The sequence below is a fragment of the Myxocyprinus asiaticus genome, chromosome 16 (genome assembly GCF_019703515.2).
Source record: "Myxocyprinus asiaticus isolate MX2 ecotype Aquarium Trade chromosome 16, UBuf_Myxa_2, whole genome shotgun sequence".
In the NCBI taxonomy this organism is placed as follows: Eukaryota; Metazoa; Chordata; class Actinopteri; order Cypriniformes; family Catostomidae; genus Myxocyprinus; species Myxocyprinus asiaticus.
The window spans coordinates 7,177,940-7,205,590 of NC_059359.1; the positions used below are offsets into that span (position 1 = coordinate 7,177,940).

A 27,651-nucleotide genomic window follows, 5' to 3' on the forward strand; every position below is an offset into this window, starting at 1 on the left:
TATATATATATATATATATATATATATATATATATATATATTTTTTTTGGTGAGAATTACAGGTCAACAACAGTTACAAAAGTTAGTCATGCCATTCATGCTTTATGTTATTGTTTACTTCCACATTGTAAAATTTCGATATGGAAGAAAATATAGATAAATCATTTCAAATAACTGTGCCATGGTTAATGTTGAATTAATTTAGTTATTTATATTTTATTGTTTTTACGAGAAAAGATGTAATAACATATCTTGTTACTATGAGAAAAGATGTTGCTTCTATGACATAACTGAGTGAAAAAATAATAAGTACGTGGCAGCATTGCTCCACCATACACCCCCTATTTAATGGGAAAAAAATAAATACTTTAGATACATTAACAACCATCTACAAAATTACATTTTCAAGGAGACTTTTTAGATGAAATCTCTTTTTATTGTTTAATTCACTGCCTCACACATACAATGGATTCCTTTGCGTTGTGCAATATGGGACAATTACCATGAAAATATGATGGCAAATGGCTGAGACTGGATCTGCCGAGTAGTTTTTTTCATGTTAAGAGTCGAACAGAATCACTTCCAAATCAGTCAATGCAGCCGAGTGTGACCAGAGTCACATTACGTCATTGACTAGCTCATGCCGTAACAGAAAGATAGATCATCAAGCCATTTAGGATCTTCATTCCTGTATGTTCAGCACAGCATACAAAGGCAATAATACGACACAAAAAAATAAAATCAAATAAAAGCAACCATTTGCCTGACTTATTCCATCCAGTTCATACACCAATAACACATTAACTCACAGAGGTACACAGCAAAAAGAAAACAAAAAATGGGGGGAAAAGCCACGCAAGAAAAAAATCATCAAAAAGAAGTGTACACCCAAGTACCCTGAATCCTTCGTGACTATAAGAGCTAAAAACCCTGTTGCAGCAAGATCTAGGGATGATTTTTTGCTCTGTGATCACCGTTGCACCCTTACAGTTCACCTGCCAGTTACACAGACATCCACATGGCAGTGCACAACCCCAACCATAGTGAAAAGACGGAAATAAAATAAAAAAAAAAAAAAAAATTGCGCAATATATTTAGATTTATGGGTTTCTTTTCTGTGTATATGCACATGAATGTCTGTTTCTCAAAAACATATACACATTTCATCGGCATACTGTACATGCCTGGTTATGGCACACCAGGGGCACTAAAACAGATTTATTTCACCCCATAGATTCTTTCAAACTTCCTGTGTTGAGATCGAGCCCCCTTGTACCTCTGACTTCTCTTTTTTCTAAACACTTCCAGCACCCTCCTTTCTTCCATCCCTCCATCTTTAAGTATTTTTTTGTCTTGGAGACACAGATACAGAAAGAGCAGTAAAGTGGGAGAGAGAGAGAGAGAGGGAGTGAGTGTGTGATCAGTCGAACGCAGAGCCCTTGCATTCCCCCTGTCTCTCAGCCTATCTCTTTCCACTGCCGGTAGAACTCCGTAATATTCTTCAGCTCCATGCCTGCTGCTGCCACCGCCTGGACAGCCACCTGCAGCGAGACAAAAGGACAGAGAGTTAATGCACCATGGAATGCCATCCAAATGGAAACTACAACAGAAATCCCAGAAGTTATCATAAAGAAAGCCCTAGAGAATCTAACTTCTGTGGCTCTGTTCCAACCTAGTGAGCTGCCTTGCTGTCTACTGTCTACATAGGCATCTGCCTTCTACTGCAGCATCCTAAGTTCCAAACTGAAATGGAACCCAGAAATTTACTGATTTTAAACTCTCTACATAGGCAGCAACTACAGGTGCATCTCAATAAATTAGAATGTCGTGGAAAAGTTCATTTATTTCAGTAATTCAACTCAAATTGTGAAACGTGTGTATTAAATAAATTCAATGCACACAGACTGAAGTAGTTTAAGTCTTTGGTTCTTTTAATTGTGATGATTTTGGCTCACATTTAACAAAAACCCACCAATTCACTATCTCAAAAAATTAGAATACATCATAAGACCAATAAAAAAAACATTTTTAGTGAATTGTTGGCCTTCTGGAAAGTATGTTCATTTACTGTATATGTACTCAATACTTGGTAGGGGCTCCTTTTGCTTTAATTACTGCCTCAATTCGGCGTGGCATGGAGGTGATCAGTTTGTGGCACTGCTGAGGTGGTATGGAAGCCCAGGTTTCTTTGACAGTGGCCTTCAGCTCATCTGCATTTTTTGGACTCTTGTTTCTCATTTTCCTCTTGACAAGGTTCAGGTCTGGTGAGTTTGCTGGCCTGTCAAGCACACCAACACCATGGTCATTTAACCAACTTTTGGTGCTTTTGGCAGTGTGGGCAGGTGCCAAATCCTGCTGGAAAATGAAATCAGCATCTTTCAGCAGAAGGAAGCATGAAGTGCTCCAAAATGTCTTGGTAAACGAGTGCAGTGACTTTGGTTTTCAAAAAACACAATGGACCAACACCAGCAGATGACATTGCACCCCAAATCATCACAGACTGTGGAAACTTAACACTGGACTTCAAGCAACTTGGGCTATGAGCTTCTCCACCCTTCCTCCAGACTCTAGGACCTTGGTTTCCAAATGAAATACAAAACTTGCTCTCATGTGAAAAGAGGACTTTGGACCACTGGGCAACAGTCCAGTTCTTCTTCTCCTTAGCCCAGGTAAGAAGCCTCTGACGTTGTCTGTGGTTCAGGAGTAGCTTAACAAGAGGAATACAACAACTGTAGCCAAATTCCTTGACACGTCTGTGTATGGTGGCTCTTGATGCCTTGACCCCAGCCTCAGTCCATTCCTTGTGAAGTTCACCCAAATTCTTGAATCGATTTTGCTTGACAATTCTCATGAGGTTCTCTCGGTTGGTTGTGCATCTTTTTCTTCCACACTTTTTCCTTCCACTCAACTTTCTGTTAACATGCTTGGATACAGCACTCTGTGAACAGCCAGCTTCTTTGGCAATGAATGTTTTTGGCTTACCCTCCTTGTGAAGGCTGTCAATGATTGTCTTCTGGACAACTGTCAGATCAGCAGTCTTCCCCATGATTGTGCAGCCTAGTGAACCAAACTGAGAGACCATTTTGAAGGCTCAGGAAACCTTTGCAGGTGTTTTGAGTTGATTAGCATGTCACCATATTCTAATTTTTTGAGATAGTGAATTGGTGGGTTTTTGTTAAATGTGAGCCAAAATCATCACAATTAAAAGAACCAAAGACTTAAACTACTTCAGTCTGTGTGCACTGAATTGATTTAATACACGAGTTTCGCAATTTGAGTTGAATTACTGAAATAAATTAACTTTTCCACGACATTCTAATTTATTGAGATGCACCTGTAAGTGTGTCATACAAGTGCTCCTCAAACAAAACACACTCAGAACTGATTTCAATAGAGTTTGCTGTTAGTATGTCACTAAGCTAACAATGCTATACTCTATTAACCATAATACACAACGCACACAAATATTGGATAAAATTGCCAATTTTTAAGTAGATTGTACTATTTTTAACCTCTGGAGTCACGAGCGTTTCTATTTACCTTTTTGATTTATAACTACTAGCACCTAATAAACATGCACCTAAATAAAGTGTTGATTATTCATGTTTTTGAGACACAAATAAAAAACTATACAAATAAAAACAATTTGACTCGATTTGACTTATGTTACAATGTTATTTTCTACTTTGGCAACAAAATCTCAATGTTCTCTCTCGTGATAGCCAGTGCTGAAGCATTTTACCAATCAGAAATTAGCATAATTAAGTCTGATACAAGTAATGACCAGCATCGTTCAATCAATGCCAATCATGTTAAAACTTAAATAACATTACTTATTACCATTGTCCCATGTTTGCCAACAATGTTGAGTGGTTTAAACATCATCTGCAGCCTGAAACTTTTAATAGGAATTTTGGATTGAGTGCACTTGGCTTAATAGGAAAGATAAAGGTTGCTCCCTTGCTCCCTATTTAGTGAATGACTTAGCCTCCAATGTGCTGTCTGTCTGCACTGGTCTCAGAACAGTTCGGAATGCACCTTATTTTCATCCTAACTCCATATAGTCTCACCGGGGCAGTGGTGGCTCAGCGGCTAAGGCTCTGGGTTACTGATCAGAAGGTTGGGGGTTCAAGCCCCAGCACTGCCAAGTTGCCACTGTTGGGCCCTTGAGCAAGGCCCTTGACCCTATCTGCTCCAGGGGCGCCGTATCATGGCTGACCCTGCACTCTGACCCCAGCTTAGCTGGGATATGTGAAAAAAAAGAATTTCACTGTATATGTGCAAATGTATAATGTGTGATAAATAAATATAATTATAAATTATAAAAAAAAAAGCAAAAGGTTTTTCTCAATGTGAAAATGCATAGAAAATATAGGATTTCTAATGAAAACCTAGTGCTATTGTACACTATAGTGTACATTGTGTTTAGCTGCGTGGCATTTCACAATAAATCGCACAAATTCAAAAAATGACATATCGGATAAACTGGAGACTCTAATCTTTTGACTCAAACAGGTTTCAATGTAAAAGCGTAATTAGGTTTCTGACCAGATGTAGTTTTGTTGCCGTTTCTCCCAAAGACAAACTCCACTGAAATCAGCACCATACTGTTTGGACACATGACTTGTTGAAAGTTTAACCCTTTACTGACAGCCCAGAGTCTCCTGAACAGAGATCAGTCAGATTAAAAGAAATACAATTATGCATTGCGTATAGCAAAGACAAAATACAACGTCCACGCATGTGTACGCAGGGTCGTACAATGTTAAACAATAGTTCTTGGCTTTTTCAGATTTTTCCGCTGAGCTTGTCGCAATGCATTACGGAATTACCTTCTATGTGAAGGATGCATGTGAGAACATGGCCGAAAGTAGGTACCTACTCTTTGAAACCGGTTTTGGGTCTCCACACCAGCCTTCCCAAAAAGACTACTAGACACCTGCAGCTCATTCAGAATGCTGCTGCCAAGATTCTACCCCAAATCGAAAAATCTGAGCATATTACTCCAGTCCTCAAGTCTTTACACTGGCTTCCAGTTACATTTAGAATTTATTTTAAAGTACTATTACTCGTTTATAAATCACTCAATGGCCTTGGACCTAAATACATTGCAGATATACTTGTTGAATATAAACCTAACAGACCTCTCAGATCATTAGGATCAAGTCAGTTAGAAATTCCAAGGGTTCACTCAAAGGTGAGACAGCGTTTAGCTATTATGCCACCCGCAGCTGGAACCAGCTCCCAGAAGAGGTCAGGTGTGCAGTAGCCACATACAAGTTCAGACTGAAAACACATCTGTTTAGCTGTGCATTTATTCACTGAGCACTGTGCTGCACTTACTGGTTTGACTGTGTCATTTTATTTCTGTATTCTTTTTTATTCATTTTAATAATTTTTTTTTTTTTTTTTTTACATTTTATTTTATTACTTTTTATTCTTATTTCTTGTTCTTAATTGGTTTTAAAATGTATTTGATCTTGTATTTTCTTTATTATTTTTATGTCAAGCGCTTTGAATTGCCATGGTGTATAAAATGTGCTATATATATAAACTTGCCTTGCCTTGGTGCATGTCTATGAAGCCTTAAAATGCAGTCTAGGTAGGCAGCTCAGAAGGTTTTGGAACAAACCCTATGCAAGACACTAAAATCTACATTCCACAGTGTTGTGACAGTAAAAGCGTGTTTGGAAGCAGAAAGTCTTCAAACACGTGACTGACCTTCATAGCAGATGATTTCTCAGTTAACTCCACCAATGAACGTCCGGTTAGAATGGTCACCATGCCAGCGGTGTCTTCATCTCCAGTATTCTGAGATCCAGTCAACTGACGACAACTGTCCACCATCTTATACAGGTGCCTGCCAACAGGAACAATCAATCAATGCAGCATAACAAACAAATTCAGGTACTGTCCATTTACAATACAGAAACTTGGGGATCTATGCATTGCCTGCAGACAATCCTACAGGGCTTCATGGCTGACAAATTTAAAATCAGCCTGGCCTGAAAAAGGAAGTGTAATTGATATGCAGCTTACCAGGCTTCCATGTCCTGTCGTTTTAATTTATCCCTCTCAAAACTTTTCCCTGACTCTTTCTGACAGCGGATGTATCTGTTGCACAATGAGGGAGGAAAAAAAAACATATAAACAAAAACTCTTAGTGGTGCTGTTTGGTATTCAAATGCATATTATAATCAGAATGTTTGCTATATACTGTAAAGGGATAGTTTACCCAAAAATGTATATTCTGTCAACATTTACTCACCCTCAAGTCATTTCAAACCTGTATTACTTTCTTTCTTCTGTGAAACCCAAAAGGAGATATTAAGCAGAATGTTCTTAGTCATTGTTCACTTTCATTGTATGGAAAAGAGATGCAATGAGAGTGAATGGTGACTGAGGCTGTCAGTCTCATTTTGTGTTCCACGGTAGAAAAAGAACAAATGAGGGCAGGTAAATGACACAATTTTGGGTCACTTTAACAATTTTTTGTTTCACCATGTCATTTCATTGGTTGATATACAAGCTCTGTTCCAAAACATAGTGAGCTGCCTACCTAGACAGCATTGTAAGGCATTCTAGGTGCACTCAGTGGAAAAATCAATTCAAGATGGCAGAGTCGAGAAAAAAAATGTCGACTCTTAACCTTGTTAACGAAAATGATTACCAAGAGAAAAAAATACAGCTGAAGTCAGAAGTTTACATACACTTAGGTTGAAGTCATTTAAACTAATTTTTCAGTATTAGCAAACTATAGTTTTGGCAAGTCGTTTAGGACATCTACTTTGTGTATACCACAAGTAATTTTTCCAACAATTGTTTACAGACAGATTGTTTCACATTTAATTGACTATATCACAATTCCAGGGGGTCAGAAGCTTACACACAAGTTAACTGTGCTTTTAAGCAGCTTGCAAAATTCTAGAAAATGATGTCAAGCCTTTAGACAATTAGCTTCTGATAGGAGGTGTACTGAATTGGAGGTGTTCCTGTGGATGTATTTTAAGGTCTACCTTCAAACTCAGTGCCTCTTTGCTTGACATCATGGGAAAATCAAAAGAAATCAGCCAAGACCTCAGAAAGAAAATTGTGGACCTCCACAAGTCTGGTTCATCCTAGGGAGCAATTTCCAAATGCCTGAAGGTACCACGCTCATCTGTACAAACAATAGTATGCAAGTATAAACACCATGGGACCACGCGGCCATCATACCACTCAGGAAGGAGACGCATTCTGTCTCCTAGAGATGAACGTAGTTTGGTGCGAAAAGTGCAAATCAATCCCAGAACAACAGCAAAGGACCTTGTGAAGATGCTGGAGGAAACAGGTAGACAAGTATCTATATCCACAGTAAAATGAGTCTTATATCGACATAACCTGAAAGGCTGCTCAGCAAGGAAGAATCCAATGCTCCAAAACCACCATAAAAAAGCCAGACTACAGATTGCAAGAGCACATAGGGACAAATATCTTACTAATTGGAGAAATTTCCTCTGGTCTGATGAAACAAAAATTGAACTTTTTGGACATAATGACCATCGTTATGTTTGGAGGAAAAAGGATGAGGCTTGCAAGCCGAAGAACACCATCCTAACCGTGAAGCATGGGGGTGGCAGCATCATGTTGTGGGGGTGCTTTGCTGGAGGAGGGAAAAATTACTGACATGACCAATTCTCATTGGATAAAAAATGACTGCGAAGCTCTGGTAATTATTACATTACCCCACTTCCACATATAAAACGAATCCCATCTGAATAGAGTTTAAGAACCATCATAAAGCCAGACATTGAGAGGCAACTCTCATCTTACAAGCAGCCACTTCCCCCTGCAAAGACCAGCTGAGCTAACCAGCAAGCTGGTTTGGAAGGAACTACTCTACATTAAAGTTGAAAGACAGAAGGACAGAGTCACAACTGGGGCTATGCAATTAATTGAAATAAAACTGAAATCGCAATATGACCTTGTGCTTTTATTAAACTGCACGCATTGGGCCATGATACAGTGTCTTCAATGGTTTCAGAGCTGTTCTGTGCTGTCTCCACAGTTCCCTCTCTTGCTCAGAGTAACATACGCTCTGAGTTCAGTTTGCTAAAGAAAGCGCTCTAGATTCACTTTAATTTTAAATTTTTGTAATTCCAAATATATTTGGTGCTACAAGTTATTCTACAAATCTTAAGTAACCCCATGGCACTGTGTAGTTTTGGATAGAGCAGGAGATTTTCAAATGAGGAGCATATTATACAGCTGTTGTGAACTCAGCGACACACACAACCACAAAAGGTCTTCCTGCAGTTTTCTGCTAAAATAAAAGCTCCACAGTTTAGAACTCCTTAGTATATATTGACTGCATAGCAATGCCCTGTGAAAGTTAAAATTATTTTACAGAAATATATTACTATTACTATCTGAGGACTAACTCCTCTGCTAACACAGAATCCTGTAGGAAACACTAATTTGAACGTACTCTTGATGGAAAGTTTTGGAGATTTCTGTTCAAGAAGACATTAGCTGTACTTGCATGACTTAAAATAGCTGCCCGCAGGCATTATGCATATGGCCACCAAGTGACCTGACATGCCTAAAAGGGACTTTGCTCAAACGCTATTGGAATCAATTCGAAGTCAATCATAAATCGAGTCTCCCGTGCGTTTCATGTGAAGAGCGCTATTTGTGTGGTGTGCGGAGTTGTGGCCTATTTAAAGCATTCCAAAACAGTCACTTGTGAGGTTCCCTTTCAGTATGAGGTTGCCATATAGACAGTTCACTTAGGTTTAGAAAAGAGCTACGATTGCAGTATTGCTATAAGAACTACTGCAGAGCTCAAAATGTACCTGTTCCCTTTCCGAAACTCTGTCTCAAGAAAACGGATGCCATCCCTCGCTCCAGCGTTCTCTTTCTTCAGCATATCCAGACCATCAATCACTGCAAGAGAGCAGAAATTCATCTCAGTCAAGCAGTACGTACAAACAACACTGACTGATATTACAAACCACATCGATTGATTGTTCCTTGCGGTTGACACCTTCTGTACATAAGGCCCAACTGTGATTACTTTTCCTTACATCTAAGGTGCCAAACTGAAGGAAATTTGGATCTAACTTGTGTAAGTTCTAAATCTTAAAATAATTCAAAGTGCAGCTGAAACTTGCCAATTAAAAAGAACCAAGTACAGTGTAAAAGTTGTATTAGTCAGTCAAAATGTTTGCCATTTAGGTATTAAAGCATCTAAACTGAACTGATCGACCGGGGTCTCAACATTTTTGACCAATGAATTTCAATTAGTTTTCCATGACCTTTCTAGTCATTTTGATTACTATTATTTTAAATAATTACAGACTAACTTGCTAATGAATCATTCAGAATGATTTATGAAATCATTGAAAAGTCGCTGTACGGCTTGCAAATAGGTTTAAATGAATAGTTTGCCCAAAAATGATGAATGGTTATTATGTGTATTTCAGTGAACAAAAAGTGGTCTGTTCCATTCAAAAAGCTATTTTATGACACTTATGAAATTTTTGGAGATTAACAGCCCTTGGTCACAATTAACTTTCAGTGCATGGAATTAGGGCTGGGAGATATGGCTCCAAAAATTATCTCTATATTTTTCAGCCAATTGATGATATTCGAAATATAGCGATAATTATGTTTTTGCTATGAAATGGCTTAAAAGTGATTTTCTTTTTTTTTCTTTTTTAAATCAGAGGAACCATAATTTCATCAGCCACTGCAGCAAAGAAGATTAAATATTTTTAAAGGCACTGAATAAAAATCTATTTAAAAATAATGAAGGCATGTTTCTCACAGTTTTTCACTAAATGAACACAATGGAGAATAAGATTTAATCATTTTCATTAATATGCACTTTTATATGTATATTTTATATACAATGCTACATAGCAGCTTAATAAAAAGCATTATTTACCATCATATATTTTTCCTAAAAAAAAATTGTGAATGAACAAGGTGTGCGTAAACTACCTGCATATATTGCATTATAATAAATTATTACTGTGGGACCCAGTCAAGTTTATTATTATAATATAATACTGAATTATAATTATTATTTTGAGAATTAGATTTGCTTTATATAAATGCTGACACTGAAAGTGCAGTGTCAGTGTGTTATACTGTGCTATGGAAGGCCATGAGGGTAAATGATCACATCAATTTTATTTTTGGGTGAACTATCCCTTTTACTCAAACTTTTGAGATTTTATTCACTTCCATGACTTTTCCAGGCCAACAAAAAACACTTTTAAAATTCCCTGATATTTCTAGGTTTTCTATGACTTTGGTAAACCAGGATTTAGATCATTAGAAGGCACACAGGCTGACCTGTGCGAGGGATGATGATGATAAAGCAGCCACTGGCAGCCAGCTGTCTGATCAGCCCTAAGTGCTGGCAGAGAACGGCTGTATCTGGCACCAGGTAAGGAGACATGGAGGACTGGGCTTTGGGCTGCTGCAGACTGCCCTCCAGCTGTGATACCTCCAACTGCAGGGAAACACAGAGAGATAGGCAAGGAAATTATTAATTACAGCTTCAATTAACTGAGAAAATTTGAGAAAACTTGCTTTAGTAAAAAATAAAAATAGACAAAAGAGCTGGTGTTACCTGTAGGCGCAGCTGGGCCATGTCTCTCATGAGCCGGTTCCTGCGAGCTTCCTTTTCTGCCTGTGAATCAAATGAGGCAAGGTCAATATAACCTCATTACAATACTCACATTTCACCCTCTGTAAATACAAGATGCCAATAGCATCTATACATATTTTTGTCATTAAAACTAGGGGAAAAAAAAAGTGTATTACTGTCAAAATTGATTTATGACAGAGTAGATAACAGATATAAGTGCCTTCTAAAATCTTGTAGATCTCTCAAACTCTGGGCTGGGTTAACAGCAGTGTCAGAGAGTTCACGCTGATTGCAGTGGTTGTGGTATAGTGGAGTTTCAGGAAAGAACAGTACCATTCTCCGCGTGTGCTTGACTACAGTCTTTTCCATGAGCTTGTCATGAACTGCAAGACATTCTTTTGATTCGCAGGCCCTGAAGGTTTTAATAAAATTGTACCAGAAAGAGCCGCCTCTTCACAGACACAGCAAGGTGGCACTTCAACCATCATTTGTTCTTCCCGTAAGGGGTGCACGGTTGCTTGGCAACATAAGGCTCTCAAGCAATAGCTCACAAATGTGGAGAGCTTTTATGAAAAAAAAAAAAAACAAAAAAAAAAACACATTCTCTTTGCCGCAGACGTGTTTGTGTCAACCCTATTATTTAGAAGCACTTTCTTTGGCTAATTCTGCACATATTTAGTGCAGCTACAGCAACTGAAATCACTAACCAAGAGATTTGAATACATAAAAGACATCAGCCATGGCACCGTTTATTTCAAGAGAAAAAAAGTTTCTAATGCAAATTAAAGCATTACTCCAATGGATTCTTATGTTACAGGTTTTGTTTTTTTATTACACATCAATCTCATGTATTTTACCATGTGGATTTGAGCCTTGGCCTGCTGAACCAGGTTCTCCTGCTCTGATTGGCTGATGCTGGTGAAGATGCCTGCCTCCGGATTGAAGTGCAACACGTTGCCTTGGAGATTTGTGAGGAAGTGGCCAAAGCTGCGAATACAGCACACACGCACCACACACTGGCCAGCACAGAGAAAAAGAGACAGAGGAGAAACATGAGAGAATGTTAATTATAATTTTGCAATTAAATTAAATTCTCCGCATTCTGATTAGCTAGAAGCAAGCATTCGTTTGCCCCTATACTCGGCATTATGACACTCAAGTAGTGATGATAACTGTAAGGAATTTAATTATTCTGGTTCTGATAAAAGACTTTGACTCCTTAACGATTCTTTTGGTACTTTTTAGGAGCCCGATAATTGATCCAAACAATTAGGGCAGGGTATCAATACAGATTACCGGATACATTTTGCACTTTTGAGAATCGATATCGAATCGACCAAATTTGAAAAAACAATTAATCAAATGTTTTTGTTTTTTTTTGCCCAGCCCTACAAAATATATACTATTATATACTATATTATATAACATAGTATATATATATATATATATATATATATATATATATATATATATATATATATATATATATACACACATACATTCATTTTGGGATTTTCACACACAACAGTCTCTAGAATTTACTCAGAATGGTGCCAAAAACAAAAAACATCCAGTGAGCAGCAGTTCTACGGATGGAAACGCCTTGTTGATGAGAGAGGTCAACAGAGAATGGCCAGACTGGTTCGAACTGACAAAGTCTATGGTAACTCAGATAACCGCTCTGTACAATTGTGGTGAGAAGAATAGCATCTCAGAATGCTATTCTGTGATGCGGGTTGGCGCTGTTTTGGTGGCACGAGGGGGAGCTACCCAATATTAGGCAGGTGGTTTTAATGTTGTGGCTGATCGGTATATATCATTTTTTATTAAAGGCGATGTAAGCGATTTTAGCCGTTCTAACTTCAACGAGACTGAACAATTGATTTAGCCACACCCCCTCTGTCCAAAATACTGCACCCATACCGTTGAAACTGACACGAAGTATGTTCCCACTGTTGTAAAACACAACCGTAGCGAAATAGCACCCTCAACTAACAAATTATAATCAGAATAAGGCATTAAGCCTCAATAATTCTCTGCAACGACAACACTATGAGAATGTGCAAAATGATTGACAGGCAGAAAGCGTCATTGTCCGCAGACACATTTTTGTTTGCTGTTTACAAAGTCTAGAGTGGTCACAGAGACAGGTGAGATGATTTCAGTGCTATCTTCCAGGGAATAGGACAATTTGTTGCATACCTTTCCATGAGAAAAAAATAAATAAATAAATAAATAAATAAAAATCGCATACAGCACCTTTAAAGTACCATTTATTTAAAAAAACAAGAATTTTATAACAAAAAATGAATGCATATTCTCAAAAGATTAGTTCACCCAAAAATGAAAATTCTCTCATGATTGACTAACCTTTAAGCCATCCCAGATGTGTATGTCTTTCCTTCTTCAGCAGAACCGAAATGAAGATTTTTTTGAAGCACATTTCAGCTCTGTATGTCCAAACAATGAAAGTGAATGGGTGCCATGAGGCTGCTGAATGTTTGATGGTCCAAAAGGCATATTTAGGCAGCATAAAAGTAATCCACACGATTCCAGTCGATGAATTAATGTCTTCTGAAGCAAACTGATAGCTTTGTGTAAAAAACAAATATACAGACATACAGAGCTGTATTGTGCTTATGAAAATCTTCATTTCGGTTCTGCTGAAGAAGGAAAGACATACACATCTGGGATTGCTGGGAGGTGAGTAAACCATGAGAGGATTTTCATTTTGGGTAAACTTATCCCTTTAACTACAGCTCGTCTTATGAACATCCGGTCAATAATTTCACCAACAATCACTGAGTGAGTCAGTAATTAATGTTAATTCAACAACTGCTCTGATTCAGTGAGTGAGTGAGTGAACCATTTTAGACAGGCAGAAACATGAAACGGGCTGCAATGGTCAAGACCTCTAGCCATGTGTGGTGTTCCCATGACCACAATGGTCAGGTGCATAATGTGGCAATAGTGATGGTTACCTCCTCCAGAGGAGTAAGAGGGGGTCTATGGCTAGAGAAGTCCAGGCGTTTATGGGCCGCACTGAGGGCAGGAAGGTGATGGAGGGCCAGATCCTCAGGCAACAGCAGTGTCTGGACCAAACCAGGCTGCTCACACTCATTCAGAAGGTCTGTTACTTCCTTATTCAGACCCAAATCTGCAACAGAATCAGAGAGAGCATGTTTTTCCACATTAAAAAAAGTTTAACCCCTTATAAATTCAATATTACTTACAAATCTGTTAAAAATTGTGTGTACTCACATGAGATGAAGAATCCATTTATATCAGTAGCCAAGTAAAAGCTGTTTTATTTTACATGGAGCTGCCTCACGGTGGCCACCATAGTGAGATCACATGACCAGCTGCATATTACTCATTTTATTTCAGTAACACCCCTATTATCCGAGACTTTTGCTCAGAGAACTGTATAAATCAAGGCTAACTATAAATAGCACATTTCTGCAATGGCATGAGTAAACTAAAAACATTACTTTTGCTGGATGATGCATCCATGCCACTAGGTAATTCAACACCAAGCCAAATTGGACAGGGCACTTTAAACCAAAATTCCCAAGTGCACCTTTAATAAAATGTTGAAGTCAAAAGGACTGATTTCTCTCACCTGCTTCCAGCATCTTGCTGCCCTCAGGTAGTAAATTCAAAAGTACTGAGAGTCTGTTCCACAAGCTCTGAGAACTCTGATTGGAAAGAACAAAGTTCAGCATGTGTACAAAAGCTCTACTAAGAACTTACATAATGTTTCTGCTGTTTACTTCAGAAATATTCAGAATGGCAGATCAATGTACCTGAGCACACATGACGATGATATCAGTGTTTGTCCTTAGCCAATCCAAAAAGACCTTCACTATCTGGATTAGTCCCTGATTGGTCAGAATCTTCAGTCGCTCAGAAAGGGTTTTCTCACTGTGAAACGACTGGTTGCTGTGCTCACTGCCTTCAGAATCACAGTCAGGATCTGTGCATGGGAAATATGATTTATCTTAGAGTATGGATTAGATTTGCATGACCTGACTGAAAAATCTTACGATAACATCATTGTTGTGGGTTATATTTTGATAGCTAATGCCAATGGGAGATTTTCAAACTTAATATAAAGTTCACCAATATATAGACAGTTAGGTAGTTTAGACAATAGGTAATTATTTACAAAACAATGTCTGAATGGAGTATATTTGTTAAGCGGTTGGCTGAAATATTGTGGAGAATGAAAAAGAATAAAAAGAAGAGAATTGGAAAAACAGTGCTGCCTTGCAAACATGTTATCAACATTTAACTTTAATATTATTATTTATATAAATGTTAAAATATTTTTTTTCCTTATAAACATAATAATAAAAATATATATACTAAATGTAACTATTTACTGAACATTGGAGTATTTTATCACATTGCTGTTTATCAATACTCCACTGATATAAATCACTTCATTGTAAGCAATATACCATTGTCATTGGTTCCATTAGCAATCTCTGGACTTATGTTGCTTGCCGTTTCTCCAGGAGGGGGCAAGACTTCTTGTGAAGGGGCGGGGTTTGGGTCTGGGGTGGGGTTTATGGTAGCTGGGGGGCGGAGCAGTACATTACTAAAGGTAGGTGCAAGCCTGAAGCAGCGTTTGGCCTGAAAGAGCTGAGAAGACATGGCCTGCAGGTTACTGCTTATGCTGGCATCACTGGACACTAGAGGGCCATTGGTTGCTGGAGGGGTCGAGTTTTCCTCCCTAGATGGTTGTGGCTGCTCCTCTTCCACTTGTTGCTGCTGTTGTGGCGTATTCTCAGTGTCCGCCATGTCTTCTAGGTCTGAACGAGACTCCTGACTGTTCATGTCGGAATCCGTCTCCACGTCAAAGGCAGTGCCGCCCTCGTCCTCCTCTGAACCGCTTTCCCAGCTGCCATCCTCTGCCAGTGGTTCCTTCCTCGCCTCCCTCCCTAAAGAGTTAATCTGGACCCTGGAGGCTCCCAGACTGTCGACTGGCCCGGCATCTTCCTCATCCTCTTCTTCATCACTCTCAAATCCCTCGCTCAGGTCACTCTCGTCCTCTTTGTGAGCGCAGCGTCTGCGGCGGAGCATGGAAAGTCGCGAGAACTTACTCTTCTGCTTTTGCTTCTCCTCAGCTGACCTCTTCTTCTCCAGGCCTTTTTCCGTCTCCACCGTCCTCCCGTTGCGCTTGGGCTCGTCTTCATCATTCTCTTTCTCCTCATCCTCCTCTTCATTGTCCTCTTCCAGGGAGCCATTCTGCAGGGTTCTCTCCTCTGAGGGAGCAGTACTGCCGTGATCTCTGGCGTCAGAGTCGTCTAAGAACAAATGTATAAAAAAAAAAGGAAGGTTGGTTTTAAGTGAATTGTCAAATGACAGTAAAACATCAGAAACAAAATTATTCTAAACCCTAATGGGTAACCTACATAGACAGCATTAAAAGATATCATAAGAACGCTTATGATTATGCTGCCATCTAAGACACTTTGTTTCAGCTAAAATCCAATGCAGAATCACGTGTATCCGTCACACAGAATGGAATCCAAAAAGAATAATTGATAGTAAAACTGTTCAATCTAATTAAAATGATAATTCTACCCAATAATTTTCCATGCTATGTATTGTTTCTGCATAAAAGAGTATTGCCACATTAACTTAGCAACATGCTATTGTCAAACTCTAATAAAATCAATTGCAAGTCGAGTCTATCATACGTTTCACATCAGAAACACTGTTTGCATCTTGTCTGGTGTTGCTGCCCATATAGCATTCCTAACGGGTCACTTATGAGGTTCCATTTTAGTTAAGATGATGCCTTAAAAGGTAGCAGCATATGTAGGCAGTAGACAGCTAACAAGGTTTTAGAACAGATCAAGTAAGTAGGGATGTATGACACACTAGTGCTCATATCGACCAATATTAGCAATTTGTTTTTTATTGTTAGTGGTCTGGTTACGCTGATATTAAAAGCAGAAAATATCAGGGTTTATTCTTTTTCCAGTTCAGCCTATTTTTTTTATATTTGCCAAGTTACAAAATTACTAAACAGTTATTGATATTTTTTTCTTTTCTGCTGTGTAAAATGTAAAAAAAAAAAAAAATTTACATTCCAGATTGGAACTTTAGTGTGAATGCTGTTAAAAGGCAATACAAAAAAAAAAAACAAAAAAAAAAAACAAAAGAAAAATAACTGCCCAAAAGCTCAGTACCCTAACAAAAAGAAAAAAAATAACAGAAACAAGGAGAAGCAACACAGAAAGTGCATCATCCATATGTGTACCTGTGTTATCAGTGTGCAGGGGTGGGACATCACTCTCCCCCTCTTCAAGCTCAGCTTGCAGTCGAATATTCACATGATTGACCAGATGAGAGAACAGAGCCAATGTAAAGGCGATGGAGGCGCTGTACTGCTTTGAAGCTAGAAAAGAATTTAGTTGCACAGATGAGTTTGTACTTCCATTAACTGAGACTTTGAGGTGTTAAATACCTTAACTAGTGGTTGACCAATATATATATACACACACAAAGCTGATAAACAGACTTTATAAATTGTATGTGCATGTCGTTAACTCACCTGGTCCCACTTTATATTTGGTGTCTTTAACTTCTGTGTACTAACATTAAACTATATACAATACAATGTATTTATTGTGTAACTACATTTTGTTCCGCAATATCCTCACAAGATTCACATTTGCTGCTACTGAGGTTGAGGTATAGGTAGGTTTAGAAGTAGGGTTAAGGGTTAGGGTTTAGGGTAAGGGTTGGGGTAAAGTTAACAGTGTAATTACTGATGTTCTTAAATGCAGGTACTTTAAATGCAAGTACAATGCAACAACACATATGTACATGATAAGTACATTGTATAAAGTGGGTCCATATTGAGTGAAGACAAGACAGACAGATAGATAGATCCATTCAGACCATTTTTACCTCCTCTCTTCAGGCTGTACACCACCATAAGGCAAGTCACCACCATCTTGAATATGAGGCTGTCAGGCAGCACAGAGCAGACCGTGTCGTGTTCCTCCTCCTCCTCACTGGCCGACTGGCTGCCGTGAACAGGAAGAGACAGGTAGAACAGCACCAGGTTGAAGTCCTCCAGCACGGACTGGCACAATGACGTCAACTCCATCTCCATCAGACTGAAGAGGTGAGAGGTTTGAATGATTAAGATTCTCAAGGCGGTCGCACACCGGACGAGAAGCGCCATGGTGCATCGCGTCACGGCTAGGTCATGGCACAGGTATCAAACACAAGGAACGTCGATGCAGCTCAGGCGTCAGACAGTACACACAAAAGATACCAAGGTTTTTCCCTTCTTCAACAATGAACAATGTTAGAGTAAATAATCAATGTCCTTTGATAATGATTTGGGTCGAATTGAATAGAAAATATGCGAGTTGCGCTCCGTGGCGTGGCAGAAATTTGAGCAGACACCGGAGTTGTAGCTGGAGCTGTTTCGAATTTTAGAACGCACCATGTCGTCTGCCAGACGCGTCAAGTGCGTGACCCCCTTCAGTGTTTCCCATTAATTAACTAGACTGTGGCGGCCCGCACTGGCACCAATTATCTAATTGGCCCCAATGTTATTACCAGCGGCTCTGACAACATAACTACTTTCAGCATCTGAGGAGCAAGTTCAACACAGGTAACCACTTTTGCTTTATTTCTTTGATGGCTCACAGGGCTCGACATTATCGCTTGTCCGCGACAAGTGGATTTTTGAAGGGGCAAGTGAAAGAGAATTGTACTTGAGCGACCGGACAAGCAGACTGATCAAAACAACCAGCTATAGTTGTGATAGCCTGGACCTTTGTCACTTTTTTTTTTTGTCCCCTTTCCTCCCCAATTTGGCATGCCCAATTCCCAATGCACTCTAGGTCCTCATGGTAGCATAGTGACCTCAATCCGGGTGGCGGAGGACGATTCTAAGTTGCCTCTGCGTCTGAGACCGTCAATCCGTGCATTTTATCACATGGCTTGTTGAGCGCATTACCGCGTAGACCTAGCGCACGGGAGGCTCACACTATTCTCCGCAGCATCCACACACAACTCACCATGCGCCCCACCGAGAGTGAGAACCACATTATAGCAACCACGAGGAGGTTAACCCAACGTGACTCTACCCACCCTAGCAACCGGACCAATTGGTTGCTTAGGAAGCCCGACTGAAGTCACTCAGCACACCCTGGATTCGAACTTGCAACTCCAGGTGTGGTAGTCAGCTTCTTTACATGCTGAGCTACCCAGGCCCCCCTCGGGCCTATGTCACTTTTTAGAAAGTTCATATTCTTATTCTGCTTAATCCAGAGCATGTAATTTTATAATTCGCAAGTGATCTAGTACCAGCTGCGCACTGTTTGATTGACAGGCGGCGTATGTGTTTGCTGAACATGAGCGTGTGTGTGAAAATGCTCGCGATAATGCACGCCTGAACGGTTAAACACATTTCAAAATTCTGCCAAAATGGGGGCCTGGGTAGCTCAGTGGTAAAATACGCTGGCTACCACCCCTGGAGTTCGCTAGCTCGCTAGTTCGAATCCCAGGGCGTGCTGAGTGACTCCAGCCAGGTCTCCTAAGCAACCAAATTGGCCCGGTTGCTAGGGAGGGTAGAGTCACATGGGGTAAACTCCTCATGGTCGCTATAATGTGGTTCGTTCTCGGTGGGGCATGTGGTGAGTTGAGCGTGGTTGCCGCGGTGGCAACACGCTGAACAAGCCACGTGATAAGATGCGCGGGTTGACGGTCTCAGACGCAGAGGCAACTGGGATTCGTCCTCCGCCACCCGGACTGAGGTGAATCACTACGCGACCACGAGGACTTAAAAGCACATTGGAAATTGAGCATTCCAAATTGGGAGAAAAAATCCACAAAAAAAAAAAAAATAAAATAAAACAAATTCTGTCAAAATGCCCATCTTGAGATATTTATGTAAACACAGAGAGTGATGTCTAAAGTGATTATAAACAGTGGAGAAAAAAGTGGATTTGTATTAATATGTCGGACTTGTAAGTATAAATGCAAGCTAATAGACCTGCTGCTGTCTTGTATAGTGTATCATTATAATAATCAAACAACCATAACAAGAAAACACTCACTGCTCTTGACTGTGTAACTTTAGTAGTTTTAAAAATTATTAATGTATTATATTCATACAGTAAAACCAGCAGTAGTTTTATGTTGCATTTCATTCTGAATGTTTACTTGAATACGTGATACTGCTGTTAAAAACTTTTAAAGCTTTTAAAAAATAGCACTGAATTTTCTTAATTTGTTTTTTGTTCTATTATTTTTAATCTATTTCTATTCATTGCTGTTTTTTATTGTTATTTTATTACTGACTGTTTACTAGTCTTAAGAACTTGAAAACATTCTTCCATAATTAACATATTAGTTAGTGTTATTATTTGTTGTGTATTAAAGCTGATTTTGAGAATCGTCAAATTTCACTACAGACTACTGAAATTTTGGTATTGTGATAATGTATAGCCCTTATTGTACATGATAGATCTTGCTGCAATAACATGATGAAAAAGTAGATCTCACTCCATAGAAGTGTGAGATCCCTGCTGTAAATGGTGGCGATGGAGGCTTTCCTTTATTTGACTACCATACGTGACATAAAATAATTACCATATGAGAATAGCCTCCTCCCCTACCCAGTGCAGTTTACATTTCTGTCGAAGAGAATCGAGTTGATTGCTTAGGTACACTATTAGGTTGGGCATCGGTTATAATTTTAGAAAAATATACAACATAAACTTTGACATGTTACTTGAGCATGTTAATTTTGCTCTCAAAGTGCAACAGATTGATGCATTTAACTTTAAAATGTACAAATTTTTCTTACGGGGGAAGCATGCCCCCGAACCTCCCTAGAGGGTCTGAGGTCCACCCAACACAGTCTCACAAAATCCTGTGGGAAACACTGATTCTCAAATCTTATCTTCTAACTTTAAGGAAGGGACATTTTTCTGTCAAAGGAGGAGGTTATATAATATTAAACAGGGGCAACTAAAGCAATTCTCTCACCTGTTCTTTGGCTGCAACAGGCTCTGCAAATACATGAAGCTCACCAGTAGTCTTTTGATGTCTTTTGATCTGAAGTTAGAAACGTTTGGTTAATAACCAAATTAATGCCAAAATCATATTAAAAATAGACTTTTACATTTTCAAAAGAGAATGTGATGTGATGCTCATGCAAAACTCATTGTCACAATGCAAGTGGTATTTTTTAGGACACTGAGTTGTTTTTAAGGCATTGTCACCTCTGGCGTGATGGGGAAAGTTTCTTCATCTCTTGTTTCTTCAACTGGTGGTACATCTTGGCTGCCTTGTCAAACAGACGCTTTAAATTCCCATAAGCCCCGTCAAAGGGAGTCTCTGACTGAATACTGTTTAACAGGAATAACCAGTCTGTCATGCTGATTCAGGGTTATCAATGCTAAACATACCACTTAAATGCATCACCACATTTCAAGGGAAACAAAAAGCATTTTAATTAACTAGTCCTCTACTTTTCTCTTTATTGTTTTTGTAATGCTGCTTTGTTCTATACTGTAGCCAAGTACTGTCTCTGTTACTTTATACATGGTATTGTTACATGGACACTCTCAGGCATGTGGTCAAAATGTAGGTAATAAAACAATGGAGGGAAATTAGAGGAAGTATATGTATACTGTTACCAGATCCCTTACCAGCGAAGGTAATTGTAAGTAGCCTCCACATTATAAAATTTACTTCCAGCCAGTGTACCCAATTGATTAAACGGCATTCCTGTAAAAGACAACAAAATATTTTCTAAGTTATGGAATGACATGAACATTAGATAGGATACAAAAATTCACTGTTTAACAGATAAAATAATAAAAAAGCATGTTCTTCAGTGCCAGGAAACGGTTTTGTTGGGAGGATGTGAGAAGCTATGAATCGCTCACCGACGTGAGGTGCGACAGACAGGGCCTGGTGATAAAATCGTTCAGCCAGCTGCTCTGCCTCCACTCCTGCAAGTTCATTCTGGTACCGTGCTATAAACGCCAAACATACATAACCAGTTTCTTTTAATTTCTTATAATGTGGACATGACAGCTCAGTGCAATGCAGAGCTTTTCAAGACCGGTTTTCTTAAATGTCAAGTGAGAACACACTTACCAAGATCTCCCAAGTACACAAGGCATCTGTGACATGCCATCTGGGCCCACTCCATCTCTTTAGGGGTGGCTGAGACTGGTTTCTTACGACCTGCAGTTATTATTCACAGAGAAAGATTGTCTAATTAAGCAACACGCCACTTGAAGCAGTGCATTAGTGTGATTTTACCAGAGTTAAGGGGTGTTCTTAGGCACGTGACGTGGATTGTGATTATTTTGATTTATTGTGCCGCACTAATCATTTCCTGTCTATCTCCAAATTTCTTCGAGACTTTTTACAGCTTAACATTTTTATACATTTTAAAGGGCTACCTCACCCAAAAATTTGAACTCTGTCATCATTAACTCCTTCTCATATTGTTCTAAGGCACAAGACTTTCTTCTGTGGATTACAAAAGGAGGTGCTGGGCAGAATCTTAGCTTCAGACACCATTCACTTTCATTGTATGGAAAAAGAATGCAATGAAAGTGAATGGTGACTGAGACTAACACTGTGGCAAACCTATCCTTTTGTGTTCCACAGAAGAAGAAAAAATAATACGGGTTTGGAATAAGACATGGTTGAGTAAATGAGAGAATTTTAGGGTGAACTATTCCTTAAAGACATTTTATTACATTTTAGGACTAGTGGAAACCCTGAAATCATTTAGGTTTGGAACAACATGAGCAAATGGGTCATTGTAAAATAAGAAAAAATATTTGTAACAAACATTGTGAATTTTTAAGTCAAGAAAATGTAGATGTTTTCTCAGGGTTACACCAAATGACATGAACAAATTACGTGCCTTTTCATAAAAATGTAATATTTAATGATATTACAAAAATATTTTTTTAGACTTCACACGGTCTTGAGGGTCTAAAGGGGTCCTCTCTGTTTTATATAGGGGAAGTGACCCAATTAAGCCCATGTCCCATATAAGCCCACTTACGGATTTATTTTGAAATTTAAAAAAGACAAAGCAAGAGAAAAAAAAAATTGTTGCAGAGGAAATGCACACATTTGTTGGCATCATTTTACTTTTTATTTGGAGCCAATCAAATATTTCGTTCTTGAGTTATTTGGGAACATGTGCTACCACTATTCGGCGGCCATTTTGGAAGTTGCTCCAAAACTTCTGTTTTTAATGACCTCGACATTTTTTTTTTTTTAAATATTTTTCTGGAGTCAGATGAACAAACCAGGCGAGGAATGATTAAAAAAATAAATAAATAAGAGATAAACCAAATTATACTTTTATTATTTATTATCTTTGTATTTAACAGCAGTACTTTGTATTTGAAAAGACAGATTCCATTAGCTTCTGGAGCTAGTTCAGGACACTGCCTTAGTGATGCTCACAAAGATAGATGCAGTAAAATAAAATAAAATAATAAAAACTGCTGATGAACACATTCAATTAAAATATTTAAGAAGCTTCATGAGCTCAAACAAGATTTAGTGCTCTGTCTGTAATTATAATCCAGAAATATAACTTTGTTTTCATGTGGGCTTATAAGGAACAGTGCCTTTGAAAAGCCTGTTTCATCAAAGCTTAAAAGCAGAATAATTATTTTATTTGTTTAAACAACAATAACAAACATAATCTATGTTGTAAAATATAGTGATTTTTATTCATAATTTTTTTTCTTTTTTTTGTGTGTTTACCTTGACTTTAAATTATTTAGGTTTATTTTCCACTGACCCCTATTGTTCCTAATAAGCACACTGAGCAAATAACCGATTGAACCTCATATTAAACTGAATTCCTTGTCAAGGCAACATACTGTTTTCATTGAGGAACAATGAAAAGACAGAGAACAAAATTATAAGGACTGCCAGATTCAGAAATTAAAGATTTAATTTACTGGTTATGTAAATCTACACAAATAATCAAAATCGAGGTGTTTATTTAGTAAAATGTGAAGCATTTACATTTTTAAAAGCATAGTGGGCTTATTTAGAACACTTGTGGTCTTAAATGGTACACATGTTCCTTATAAGCCCACTCCAGACATTTATTTTTTTGTCATGACAACAAATTGGCTACCTACATGTTAGTTACATGACTTTCATTTAAAGGACAAAAATTCTAAAAATATTAATCATATTTTAAAATAAAATTGTTTCACTGCTTATTTTATTTAAAAATAAAATCATAATAACAGATTATTCTGCACTACTCATGCCAACATTTATTTTTTCAAGAATTCAGCTTTTAATGAGACTTTGATTTTTTGATTTTACTGTCTCCGGAAGGTTACACCACATGACATTTTTTACTTTAAACCCCAGAAAAAATATCACAGTGACTTTGAACTCAGTAATTAAAAACATGTTAATCATAGAAGAGCTGTTTTCAAATAATTGTTTTGTGTACAATTTTGTGTATAACTGTTGCACTTGTAATTTCTATCTCTGCAGGGTTCCCACATGTTTTGAATTTCATTACTTTTCCAGTTGGATATGTATTTATACCATAAGCAATTTCTAGCCAATGAAAGGTTATATTAACCTTAGATTTCAATGACTTTTTCAGAATTTTCAGAAATCAGAATTTTAAAATTCCCTGATATTTTCAGGTTCTCCATGCTCATGGGAACCCTGTCTTTGACATGAATATAGAAAAGCATGTCTCACCGATGAGTGGATCGGTGACGTGCGTCCAGTCGATGCAGTCCTGTAGCTCCAGCTGATAGTGTGACTGGATATAGAGCAGCAGGTGTTGAAAGAAGCCCACCCCGGCAATCAGATGGGTCCTGTAGGCGCACTCCAGAGCACTTCGGCTGTGAATATGCTGCACAGAGAGGGAGTATTTTATCATGATGGAAAATATTACAGCAACCCTAAGTTATGAGATATGTGCACTGTGACGCGACAATACCTTCTTGTTGGTCTTGATGACCTGTATGACCTCATAGTAGACCTTCCTCCACAGCAGTTCTTCTGCCTTGCGTCCGTAGTCAACAGGATGCAGGAACATCAGCTTTACACAAAGTTCTCGCAACCTGTTTAAAGCAAATAGAGGAAAAACTAATTAATTTACATTCATTTCTTAAGCAGCTGTGATACCCAATCATATGAGAAGATTATGAAGTTGTTCAGAGAGAGTGAATCTGTTACTTACTTGTTTCTCAAGCTGATATTCTCAGGTTTAAAGACCTCCCTATAAGATGACTTGCTGCTGATAATAGCATCCAACTTGTGCACTGTTTCTACAACAGCCCTTTACAAACAGACAGGAAATTATTCTCACAACACAATACTCCCTGGTCAACAATTACAGTTGAAGTCAGCAGTTTACATACACTTAGGATGAAGTCATTAAAACTAATTTTTTAACCACTCCACAGATTTAATATTAGCAAATTATAGTTTTGGCAAGCATCTACTTTGTGCATGATACGAGTAATTTTTCCAACAATTATTTACAGACAGATTGTTTCACTTTTAATTGACAATATCACAATTCCAGGGGGTCAGAAGTTTACATACACTAAGTTAACTCTGCCTTTATGCAGCTTGGAAAATTCCAGAAAATGATGTCAAGCCTTTAGACAATTAGTATCTGATAAGAGGTGTACTGAACTGGAGGTGTACCTGTGGATGTATTTAAAGCCTACCTTCAAACTCAGTGCCTCTCTGTTTGACATCATGGGAAAATCAAAAGAAATCAGCCGAGACCTCAAAAATAAAAAAAATAAAAAAAATAAAAAATTTGTGGACCTTCACAAGTCTGGTTCATCCTTGGGAGCAATTTCCAAATGCCTGAAGGTACCACGTTCATCTGTACAAACAATAGTATGCAAGTATAAACACCATGGGACCACGCAGCCATCATACCACTCAGGAAGGAGACACATTTAGTCTCCTAGAGATGAACGTAGTTTGGTGCTAAAAGCGCAAATCAATCCCGGAGCAACAGCAAAGGACCTTGTGAAGATGCTGGAGGAAACAGGTAGACAAGTATCTATATCCACAGTAAAACGAGTCCTATATCGACATAACCTGAAAGGCTGCTCAGCAAGGAAGAAGCCACAAAACAGCCATAAAAAAGCCAGACTACAGTTTGCAAGTGCACATGGGGACAAAGATCTTACTTTTTGGAGAAATTTCCTCTGGTCTGATGAAACAAAAACTGAACCGTTTGGCCATAATGACCATTGTTATGTTTGGAGGAAAAAGGGTGAGGCTTGCAAGCCGAAGAACACCATCCGTCTCGTGAAGCATGGGGGTGAAAGCATCATGTTGTGGGGGTGCTTTGCTGCAGGGGGTACTGATGCACTTCACAAAATAGATGGCATCATGAGGAAGGAAAATTATGTGGATACTGAAACAACATCTCAAGACATCAGCCAGGAAGTTAAAGCTCGGTTGATAATGGGTTACAATGACCCCAAGCATACCTCCAAAGTTGTGGCAAAATGGCTTAATGACAACAAAGTCAAGGTTTTGGAATGGCCATCACAAAGCCCTGACCCTGATCCAATAGAAAATTTGTGGGCAGAACTGAAAAATGTGCACGAGCAAGGAGGCCTACAAATCTGACTCAGCTACACCAGTTCTGCCTGGAGGAATGGGCCAAAATTCCAGCAACTTATTGTGAGAAGCTTGTGGAAGGCTACCCAAAACATTTGACCCAAGTTAAACAATTTAAAGGCAATGCTACCAAATACTAACAAAGTAAACTTTGTGACCCACTGGTAATGTGATGAAAGAAATAAAAGCTGAAATAAAATCATTCTCTCTATTATTATTTTGACATTTCACATTCTTAAAATAAAGCAGTGATCCTAACTGACCTAAGACAGCGAATGTTTTCTACGATTAAATGAGTTTAAATGTATTTGGCTAAGGTATATGTAAACTTCTGACTTCAACTGTATAAAGAGCAGGAATTTTAATTGCTGGTTTAAATATGTCACCAAGGTCAGAATTTTTAGCTGGCTGAGAAAGACAAGGTTATGTCTGGAATATTTTGTATAATATACCATCTTTTCCCAGCAAAAGTGTGTTTATACCTGCCATGGAGTTGTTATTGTAGTATTGTAATTTAGCTATTATTGCCAATTTAAAACCTAGTAATTTGTTGTAATTTCTTTGTAAAGAAAATCTTAACATAGCATTTTATCATAACAAATCTGGATGTTCTACCTTTAATTCTCCACATTTCTGGCCACATTTTCATTTGTACCGATAGTTTTCCCAATCAAACATCCCAAAAGAGTACCTCTTGACATAAATCATCCGGTAAAGAAATATTAAATGGCTATAATTTCATGTAAAATAATACAAAGACTTATTGTGAAACCCAGATTCATATGTGACATGTATAAGCTGAGAATGACTAAACTGCTCTTGTACTAAAATGTCAAGTGTCTACGTTTGCATCTTATCTTTATAAATATGTATATATACATACGTGACCCACAGAAACATGAAATAAAGAAATATTAGAGATATTGCCTGGCGGTACCGGCCTGTTATGAGCGCTCTTACCTGTACAGCCGTTTAATATGAAGCACTTTGGCCTCTGGCTCGCTGTCCTGACCCGGTCCGCTCATTCTAGCAGTAAAAAGCAGTCTGCAGTGGTCTGGTTTCGTGTTTCTTGATCTGGTTCGTTTCGTTCCAGTTTAGAACGCGGCTAACGTTAGCAGGCTGGCTAACTCACCTCTTTCCCTCAAAATTACAACTTAAACACAAACGCTGTCGTTCCTGTCCTTCCCCGCCACCGGCCTCGACACCCATCCGTTCGAACGCCGGTGTATGTGCTTGTGTCGGTTCGGGTCAGCTGTCACATTTTGAGGTGGTTGTGTTTGTGTTATTGTCGCGCGTCGTTCCGATAAACGCTTCGCAAGCAGCCATTTTCCCCCCTCCCACCGCACACA

At 38.6% G+C, this 27,651-nt stretch overlaps 1 protein-coding gene across 1 annotated transcript; it reads right to left on the reverse strand.

Moving 5' to 3' along the window:
- Window positions 1-266: 266 nt before the first annotated feature.
- LOC127453582 (nonsense-mediated mRNA decay factor SMG5-like) lies at window positions 267-27,651 on the reverse strand. Its single transcript, XM_051720048.1, has 22 exons — window positions 27,263-27,651; window positions 24,891-24,989; window positions 24,648-24,771; window positions 24,404-24,560; window positions 21,788-21,877; window positions 21,574-21,663; window positions 21,334-21,412; window positions 20,905-21,030; window positions 20,669-20,737; window positions 17,567-17,778; window positions 16,914-17,051; window positions 15,103-15,951; window positions 14,446-14,615; window positions 14,262-14,337; window positions 13,621-13,796; window positions 11,497-11,655; window positions 10,622-10,681; window positions 10,342-10,501; window positions 8,835-8,925; window positions 6,040-6,114; window positions 5,722-5,860; window positions 267-1,541 (listed from the first exon to the last, which is right to left on the reverse strand). Exons 1-22 carry the CDS (start codon window positions 27,325-27,327, stop codon window positions 1,458-1,460), a joined length of 3,288 nt encoding a protein of 1,095 aa, XP_051576008.1. The 5' UTR covers window positions 27,328-27,651; the 3' UTR covers window positions 267-1,457.